Source organism: Melanerpes formicivorus, unplaced genomic scaffold, assembly GCF_026170545.1.
Source record: "Melanerpes formicivorus ecotype bairdi unplaced genomic scaffold, bMelFor1.0.p_v2 SCAF_75, whole genome shotgun sequence".
In the NCBI taxonomy this organism is placed as follows: Eukaryota; Metazoa; Chordata; class Aves; order Piciformes; family Picidae; genus Melanerpes; species Melanerpes formicivorus.
The window spans coordinates 421,388-431,178 of record NW_027142427.1 but is presented as its reverse complement, the minus strand read 5'-3'; the positions used below and the strand labels follow the sequence as shown (position 1 = coordinate 431,178).

The 9,791-nt window shown below is 52.4% G+C and overlaps 1 protein-coding gene and 1 long non-coding RNA gene across 2 annotated transcripts; one reads left to right on the top strand and one right to left on the bottom strand.

Moving 5' to 3' along the window:
* Positions 1-2,567: 2,567 nt before the first annotated feature.
* Positions 2,568-4,421, bottom strand: FOXE3 (forkhead box E3). Its single transcript, XM_068163839.1, has one exon. The coding sequence runs from the start codon at positions 4,359-4,361 to the stop codon at positions 3,186-3,188; it is 1,176 nt and encodes a 391-aa protein (XP_068019940.1). The 5' UTR covers positions 4,362-4,421; the 3' UTR covers positions 2,568-3,185.
* Positions 4,422-4,650: 229 nt separating this feature from the next.
* LOC137454017 (uncharacterized) lies at positions 4,651-7,102 on the top strand. The gene is made up of 5 exons (XR_010990523.1): positions 4,651-4,877; positions 5,197-5,459; positions 5,560-5,700; positions 5,937-6,068; positions 6,579-7,102. It is a non-coding gene; the product is annotated as an uncharacterized lncRNA (long non-coding RNA).
* The last annotated feature ends 2,689 nt before the right edge of the window (positions 7,103-9,791 follow it).

The window sequence follows — 9,791 nt, the reverse complement described above, 5'->3', positions numbered from 1 at the left end:
TCATGGCAGCTGGGTTACGGTTGGACTCAGTGTTCTTAAAGGTCTTTTCCAGCCTTAGTGATTCTATGATTCTGCAGACCCCTCTCTCCAGATCTGGAGCTGGGTGCTGCACTCCAGAGAGCCCCATGACAGGAGAGCACAGGCAGATGGGGGACAGGAACAAGTCACAGCCCAGCTATTCAGGCACCTCTGGGTCCACCACCACTTAACACTCAGAAACACCAAGAACATGGAAAGCCCTTTCTGTCAGCAGCAGGGACTCCTGACGGTTTCAAAGGTGATGGGAAGGTGCAGGCTCATCCAGGTCTGAGATGCCCTGACTCAACCATCTCTTCCCAGTGTATGACATCCAGGCAGAACCACAGTATTTCTTGCCTGTCTCCTCCATCCAAAGGAAAACACTGTTCCCCTTTCATGCTAGTACTTGGTTCCCCCCTACCTCAGTGACTCTCCTGCTCGAGATGCAAACCCAGCAGAATCCCAGCCCAGCCCCCAGCAATGCTGGAGGGAAGCCGGCAGGCTCAGTACTTCAGGCACATGGCTGGCTCTGACTCCGTGGGTACTTAGGCAAGACTTCAAAAGTGATTTCATTTGCACAACATTGCAGGATCAGGTCCTGGGAACGATGTGAGAAGCCTCCTTTCTTCTGACTGTCCTTGTAAGCAATTACTTCAGCATCCCTTCCATTCCTTCTATAGAGACTCTGTGTTACAGACAGGGATGGCAAACTTCCATTAGATAAGAATACCTCTGTCTATAGATAACATCTGTAGAGAGAGGATTTTTTTTTAAAGAGAGACTTTTTTCCCCTACAACACTGTTTCCAAGGAGGGATATCGCTAAGGGATGTGAGAGAAATCTGAAAAGGTGAAGCTGGAGGGACCAGAGAGGACACCCAAAGCCCAGGAGATCAGCTGAAGGCAGCAGATCAAAGCTAGCCCAGTTTTTAGGAAGAGATGAAGCCCCAGTTTTAAAAAGGCCAAGACAAAATAAAAGCATTTTCTTTCATCTCATTCTAAGCCACTCTCAGTTTCTGTGGAGTGGATGGGATAAAAGAATAAAGAAACACAAGCTCCCATACTGTGGGCAAAAGCTGACTCCTTGGGTACTTGCCTGTGCAGCCACAAACAGCAGCCAGAGAATGAGATGCTCAGTTTTGCACCAAACCTTAACTGATATCCAGCTGCTCCTTATGCAGGAGAAATCACAGAATCACAGAAACATCGAGGTTGAAAAGGACTCTCAGGATCACCAAGTCCAACCCAGAACCCCACTCTACAAAGTTCACCCCTAAACCGTATCCACAAATACCACATCCAAACGACCTTTAGAATCATAGAATCAACAAGGTTGGAAAAGACCTCAAAGATCATCAAGTCCAACCTGTCACCCAAGACCTCATGACTGCTAAACCATGGCTTCAAGTGCCACATCCAAGTGTCACGTCCAGTCCCTTTTTGAACACCTCCAGGGACGGTGACTCCACCACCTCCCTGGGCAGCACATTCCAATGGCAAACTACTCTTTCTGGGAAGAACTTTCTCCTCACCTCCAGCCTAAACTTCCCCTGGCGTAGCTTGAGACTGTGTCCTCTTGTTCTGGTGCTGGTTGCCTGGGAGAAGAGACCAACCCCCACCTGGCCACAATCTCCCTTCAGGTAGTTACAGAGAGCAAACATATCCAAAGTTGGTGACTCAACCACCTCCCCGGGCAGCTCATTCCAATGCCGGACCACTCTTGCTGTGAACATTTATTTCCTAATGTCCAGTCTAAACCTACCGAGTCGTAGCTTGAGGCCATTCCCTCTTGTTCTATCGCTAACTACCTGTAAGAAGAGACCAGCACCAACCTCTCTGCAACGTCCTTTCAGGTGGTTGCAGAGAGCGATGAGGAAGCTGCAACAGGGACTGCAATGAACTGCTCTGCTTCAGGGGGCACCCTCGGAACACAGGCGAGAAAGCATAGCTTGCTGCTTGGACCTGGAGGATGTTTAAATTAATAATGATGATGATGATGATGATGATGATGATAATAATAATAATAATAATAATAATAATAATAATAATAATAATAATAATAATAATAATAATAATAATAGAAGCTAAATTGGGGGTTGGGGAATTCTGCCTTCAAACCTGGCGAGGTGGTCTGGCTGTCAGTCCTGTAAATAAAGAGCAGCAGCCTGGCCAGCGAGCATGTTGGAACTGTAATCGATGTCGTTGCCAGAACATAACCTGCAAGGCCTTCCTCAGAGGGAAGACAGGTTCCCTGTTATGCAAATAGGAGCCATTGAGCCCAGTAAGAGCTGCATGGGCGAACCTTGCTGGCGACGGAGAGCTTATTGCAGCCTCCACACGGCTCAGCAGCGGTTGGCTACCCTCCGCTTTTCAGGAAATCACAACAAAGTAGAGAGCTTCAGAAGGTGTCACTAAACATGCAAGACGTGGCGGCAAGTCACAAAAGCTAGCAGCACGAGTCTGTCTCCCACCAGTTAGCAAGGCCGACAATTTCCTCTCCCCAAAGTCCAGGCGGAGCCAGAGGAATAGCAGCACTGGGCTGGTTGGAAGAAGCAGCTTTATTATACAAAAGTCCTTTCTAACAATAAAAGTTATCTTTAAAAACAGTAAAAAGAAGTATTTAGGGTGTTTGGGGGGGGGGGGGGGGGGTCCTACAGAGAAAGGAAATTATAAACATCTTAAATATTCATTCAAAATCCAGTGAATTCCTTTAGCGAGGGGCTTGGATAACTTTCCAGTTACACAGGAGGCGCTCAGGGAAGGGAGGAGAAAGCCCTTTTGGGAGACAGTTCCTGCACATTACACCACGAACCCACCTCCTAGGTGTGCTTCTCCTCATCCCAGGGTTGCCCTCGGGTGCCCCAGGGCACCCTGCTGGGTCAGGCTGTGCAGAAGGGCCAGCCCTGAGCATGGGGAGCCCAGCCGAGGAGCTGCAGCCAGCCAGAGAGCACCTTATCCGGCAGAGGATGGGGCAGAACAATAGATCACCTTGCCTCCAGTTAAAAATGAGCTGAGAAAGAGAGAAGTTAAGTTTCCCTGCAGGTGTGTGCCCACACACAACCAGAGGCCAGGGACCCCTGAGCCCACCCCAGATGATGCCCACGGTGAGAAGTCCACATTTCCAGAGACACTTGTGGGAGCCTAGGAATGTCCACCCGAGCTCCATCATCACATGTACCGCTCCAGGCCAGTGGGGAAATTGGGCTGCCTCATGTAGGCGTTGCTAGAGCCAAACTGGCTGAGGGGTGATGCTGAGAGCCCCAAGAGCTGCTCACTGTGCTCGGTGCAGGCGGGGGGCCTCATGGCCGGCAGGGTCAGTCTGTTGGGAGCCCCATACAGCTGTGGGCTGCTGGGTGAGTAGCTGCCCTGTGCCACAGGCAGGTGAGGGGGCGAGGCGGCATAGGGATAAGCCAGGGTGTTGGGTCCGGCTCGGCCCAACAAGCCGGGGCTGACAGGCTGTGCCTGGAAGCAGGGAGGCTCGGAGCTGCCGGCGGAGCAGGTAGGAGCCAGTTCAGCCCCAGACAAACCCAGCGATGGGTGGCCCAGCTCGGCTGGCGGTGAGGGCTGCAGGGCCTGCTGCCCGCTGATGAGGCTGTCGATGCTGAACATCCTGGGATGCTGCGCTGGCGGTGCTGCCCCAGCCGCGTAGGGGTGGAAGACGGTGCTGGAGAGCTGGGGGCCGTAGCCGGGAGAGCAGAGGGTGTTGGGGTAGGGTGCTGTTGGTGCCGCGGGGCGGCCAGTGGGTGGAGGTGTGAAGGCACTGGAGTTCTGCATGTAGCCAGGATAGGTGGTGATGTCGGTGCGCTTGAACCGCTTCCTCCGGCGCAGGAAGCTCCCGTTGTCAAACATGTCCTCTGCGGCTGGATCCAGTGTCCAGTAGTTGCCCTTGCCGGGGTGGCCGGGTTCCCGGGGGATCTTGACGAAGCAGTCGTTGAGGGTGAGGTTGTGGCGGATGCTGTTCTGCCATTTCTTGGGGTTCTCCCTGTAGAAGGGAAAGCGCTCAGTGATGAACTTGTAGATGCCCCCCAAGGTGAGCTTCCTTTCGGCGGCGTTGGCGATGGCCATGGCGATGAGGGCGATGTAAGAATAGGGGGGTTTGCCCCGCTGCACTGGCCGCTTCCTCCGGCGACCCCCGGCTGGGGGCGGCGGTTCCTCGGGGGGCGGCGGCGGCGGGGGAGGAGGGCTGCTCCTAGAGCCCTGCGGTTCCGGCTTCACCGGAGGCGCCTGGCCGGCGGCAGGAGATGCCCGGGGCGGCCCCGGGGAGCCAGGGCTGGCCGCGGCTGCGGGGCTGGGCGCCGGTAGCGTGCACATACTTTGCAGGCAGGGGAAGCCGGCCGCGTTCATATACGGCCCTCGCCTTCCTCCTCCTCCTCCTCGGAGGATGAGGGGGGGGCGATGGGAGAAAGACCCCCCCCGAGGGAGGGGAAGGGGGGAGAGGAAGGGGAAGGGGAGGGGGACAGGCGCCGCGATAGCTCCCGGCGACAGGGAGGTCGGTCCCAAGCAGGTTTGCAATATATAGGGCAGCAGCCCCCCCGGAGGGGCGTGTGGTGCCCGGCCCGCCCCGACCCCTTTTCCCCGGCAGGAGGAGGAGGAGGAAGCCCCTGGGGAGGGGTCCTGCCTCCCGCCGCTAAATCCCACAGTCTCTCCCCAGGGTTTTATTTCGCAGCCATGCCCTGGAGCGGTCACTCCCCCGGGGGTCCCGGGTGCCAGCGCGGCGGCCGGCTCGGATCCCGGGTTGCTCTCTCCGGCGCTTTTTTGTTGGTGATTCCTCCCAGGAGAGAAATTAACAAAACTAAACGAGTCCCGACTGCCAGACCGGGGCGAATTTGGTGCCGAGGCCAGCCCCAAGCAGCAGAGCAGGTAACCTCCCGCCGGGACTTCCCCACCGCTTGGTTTTCGTTGTCTTATTATCCCTGGGAAAAACACTCAGGCGGCAGCAGCCCGGAGTTTATCTCCCAAACGAAGCTCATCGGTTTAGCTACTTTTCAGGCTGGTGTAGACCTACTGGGTAAGGAAATCCTGTGGGGACAGAAAAGAGAGCACAGACTTCGGGGCTCTCTGCAGGTACCTCCCGCGGGGTGGGCAAGAGACGCAGGACAGGGATGGCGTTTTGGAAGCAGCCAGGGGAAGCAGATCTTTCTCTATCAGGACAGGTAACTTTATCACTTCTCTATCATAGGTGAAAAAAGACAGCACTCTCAGAACGTCCTGCTGGGGTTTTGGGGGAGACCTCTTCCGATTTCATCCCACACTCCAAAGCTGGCTGGATGGAACCACAGGCCCCCATCCACAGCACATGTGGATATGTGGGCAGAGCCAGGGGCTGCTGCCTGCTTCATCAGTGCTGAAAAAGCCATGGGCTTTCACACTGTCCTCATCTATCGCTGCTGAACACCACCTTTAAGCCAGATACCCTCCCAGGGAGAGCCTGGCCTGGAGCAGGTAAGAAAACCACTGCATACTGGTGGGTTGGACAAGCTGGGAGGAGTTTTATAGCCAGATCACAGCTTTACATGTAGCTACACATCCATGTCCTGACCAGACAGGTGGAAATGCCTACACCAGTAATGCAATGGCAGATCCCTCCATGCGTCCTTCATGCAGCCTTCAACTATCATGACTTGGTTGGAACGATTTCCAGTGCCAGAGCAGGATGAAAGTCTTTTTCCACGGAGGCAAGCAGGTGATCTTGACCTATTTGGTCACACCATTCTGTTCCTTTCCTTTTAAAACCTAACATCTATCTAGCCTTTTGGAAAAGACTCTTCAGCCATTTCATTTAAGCATTTCCTAGTGGTTTTAAATCCATTGACCAGGTTATTTCCCATCATTGCTTTGTTCCTCTGTTTGTGTGTCTATGTGGTTTTGTTTTTGTTTCATCAGTCCTCCAGATATTTGTGGTTCTCCTGTGCTTTCCAGGGCTCAGGCAAGGAATAGTGGGTCTAACAAGGCCATTTCAGTTCCAGTCCTGGACTGCCAGAGACCAGCTTCCCTTCTGCCATATGATGATAACAACAGGAGTGTAGCTGTTGGCTGGAGGACAGCAAACAGGTGAGAAAGGGAGAAACACAGCCTTTGAGAAAGCTGCCTTTCTCCAGAGAAGACATGGATCTTCAAGTGAGGAAAATGAATCAAGGGCACAGCAGAGACTATTTACTCTTCTTGGGAGAGGTGAGGGGAAAAGTGTGGAAGATTCACATTTCTTTTGGAGCATGCACTTAAACTGAACAAGTATCTGAATGAGATCAGTAAATTTCAGTCAGAGGACCTGACTTTTCCAGTCACTGGAGCAGGCAACAGGACAGACCCCCAAGGAGGGAGCCACTAAAGATCACGCCAGGATGCACAAAAGAAAATTACCTCCTGGGGTGAGGTGGAAACCTTCAGATCTGCAGACATCATTAGCTGATGAGAGTTTCATGTTAATGCAAGAATTTCAGTGTAGTCTGATCTCTCTGGCTTTGGAAGGGGAAAGGGTTATGGGGTGCAAAGGTAGATGGGCTTTTCTGATTTTATTGCATCAGACAGCCCCTGATCATCACTCACTTTCTCCTCTTTTAGTGGTCTAAGCGTCAGAAACTGAACTGGAAAGAAGAAAAGCAACAGTATGGTTGGGTCTGCAGCTGCCTGCACCTGAGAGCACATCCAGCAAAGGAAGAGACATCTCACCTGGACAATGGGCTAGGATGAGCCAGCTGTGTGAAGTGTTTATAGCCCAAGGCCCTGATGCCATGTCATTTTACATGTGGTGGGAGAAGCCCTGGCCCTGTCTCAGGATGTGGGCGGGCTCAGACTCCAGCTGGTGAGTAGTTACGTTAAAGCTGATGGGATCACTCATATTGCTCTCAGCTTCATTGGGGAAGGACCTAGACGTCAAACTGGTTTTGACAGACACATAAAGCAGCAGGACAGAGGCAGGCAGGAGCATACAGGCAGGAAACAAACTGTGTTTTACCACCGAAGAAGGAAAGCTAAACCAGTCAGACTGCAATCCCCACATATGCTTTATCACTCAGGGTGCTTTTCCTGGCCCAGCTCTTTTATAAAACTGTGGAAGATGATAATAAAGATGACTACCAAACAAATGTGATCTGGATCTCTCTTTAAAATGAGGTGTTGAGGAGAAAATAAATCATGTTTGCTAAGTATGTGTATGTTTTGCCAGCATCTGCTGCCTTCCCCATCGGTTCATCCTCAGTGAGTACTGGGAGTGATTTCAATTGCTCTCTTGACTCTGGCCCCCAAACAGTTTTGCACTGGAGCTACAGCCTCCTTTAGAAATGTGACCCACACAAGCTGCTTTGCAGTGTGGATGAACTGGCTTCATTGCAAGGGAACAGAGAAATGCTCCCCCAGACAGCTGCTGTTTCAAGCACCTCGTATCCCAGGCAGGAACAGCATCAGTGGTACCCAGCTCTCATTTCCAAGCTACTCCTTGCAACCACCTGGGTCAGAAAAACATGCATTTGCTTGCCCCAAGACAAAGCAGCCTTCTACTAAGGAAGCATCATCCCTGTTTGGAGCATCTTTGTTTGCAGAGTACTCCCTTTAGTCATGAAGGAGAGTCATCCATATTTCAGCTACCCCTGGGACTTGCAAAGAAGAGGGGGTGGGAGCCCTGGGAGCGAGGACTTCTCTGGTTCCTCTCCCAAGGGCTGTTGCAGTGAACAGTCCAAAGCATCCTCCAGCCCCAGAGCCAACAGGGCTCATCACTGAAACTATCCATGCTTCAAACTCCCAAAAGCAGACCCTCAAAAGAAGATTGAAGGACCCTCCCACCACAGCCACCCAGTGCAATGGGAAGGCTTCCTCACCAGAATGTGAATCACATCCCTCTTTAAGAGAATGAGTTAACTACAGCTGGGAGGGTGGGGGGAAACACTTTCCTCCCAGGAGATTTCCCTCATGAGATGCCACCTCTCAGAGGTGTTTTGTGATGGCAAAACAGGAGACCTGGAGGCTTGCTCTGTGGCTTGTAACCACAACCAACCCATATGCAGGAGTTGAGGCACACAAGAGGCACTTCTGCTGCACAGACTCTCCCTACACCACAGCTCCAGCCAGCCCCTCAAACCTGCTGAGGTTTGCATTTTTCAATGAGATCCAGGAACTGATGCCCAAGTCCCCCAGATGTTGCATACCAGAGCTTCACGACAAGGACTTCATTACACATTTTCCCCTTTTCCTTGTTCGTTTGCTACTATCTTGCAACTACCAGAAGAATTAGCTGCAAGCCCAGGCAGTTAAAATCCTACCTTGCTAGCTCCCTACTCAACTCTTTTTCCTCTGTTTAATGCTCCTGCCAGCAGTGATTTCATTCACTCTGACCATAGGGGCTTTTTCCCTCCCCTTAGGCCAGGAGCACACCTCTGTCATGGAAAATTTCCTTTAGTCTTGTACCTTCAGCCCAGTCTGCCTGCAGCCAGGCTGGCAGGTTGTTGTTTTTTCTCACCACTTAAAATGCTTTTGAAATAAAATCTCTTTAATCCCCCCAGCCTAGTCAGGCACCTCTGGAAATCCCTCCCTGGTAGTGCAGTGGGAGCTTGAACCTCAGCAGAAGGTATGGGGCACCCCAGAAACTGGTGGGACCAGGTGGATGGAGCCTGGGGAGGACAGGAGGCTGGACGTGAGGAGGAAGTTCCTCACCATGAAAGTGGTGAAGCCCAGGAATAGGTTGTCCAGGGAGGTGGTTGGGGTGTCATCCCTGGAGGTGTTTAAGACCAGGCTGGACGAGGCTCTGGCCAGCTTGATCTAGTGTGGGGTGTCCCTGCCCATGGCAGGGGCGTTGGAACTAGATGATCCTTGTAGTCCCTTCCAACCCTGACTGATACTATGATACTATGATACATAGAGTCTCCTAAAGGTGGTGGGGATGGAGCAGGACTGGGAAGAAGGAGAGCATCCCTGCCAGGGTACAGAGATGAAGTCACAAGATGATGATAGTCATCTGGTGGGGAAGAAGAGCAGAAATCCTCCCACATAGTTCACATGCTTGCTTACTAGTCTAGAAAAGGATCTCCAAAGCCCAAAGAGCTGATGGGGAGCCAGAGGATGCCTCTGCTGGGCATCCTAAAGCCTGGAAGGAGAAGAGGCAAGTCTAGAATCAAGATGCTTACCTTCATGCTCCCCAGACACAGAAGGAGTGGTCTGGCCACTGCCCAGCCCTTTTCCCCCAGATGAGGGCATCTCACCATGTCTGTGCTGCTGAAGAAGCTAGCTGTCTGGTGGTGTGGAAACTCCCTCTGCCCCTGAGAGCACTCTGCTAATGACCAATAACTAACATTTTGTGCACTGCATGTGCTGCAGGAAAAGGATCTCCAGACATGACAGGTCCATCTTCAGGACATCATTTCCTTAAGAGAAGGTGAAAGAGATGATTCTGACCCAAACTAGACTATGCAAGCGTGAATCACAGTCCTTGCCTCACATTCCTCCTAGCCAGAGCCATCCATGCCTGGAGCTACTTGGGGCTGGGAGAACCAGCCCAGACAGTTCCTTTATTTTGGAGATTTACAGACACCCAGTTAATTGATTTCTATCTGCCACTTCTGAAGTGCTGTGGACACCAGGGTCCTCCAGCCAGCATGAGATTGTCCATCAGGAGAGGCTCAGGGGAGACCTTATTGCTGTGTACAACTACCAGAAGGGTGGCTGTAGCCAGAAGGGGGATGGTCTCTTCTTGCAGGCAACCAGCACCAGAACAAGAGGACACAGTCTCAAGCTGCACCAGGGGGAGTTTAGGCTGGAGGTGAGGAGAAAGTTCTTCACTGAGAG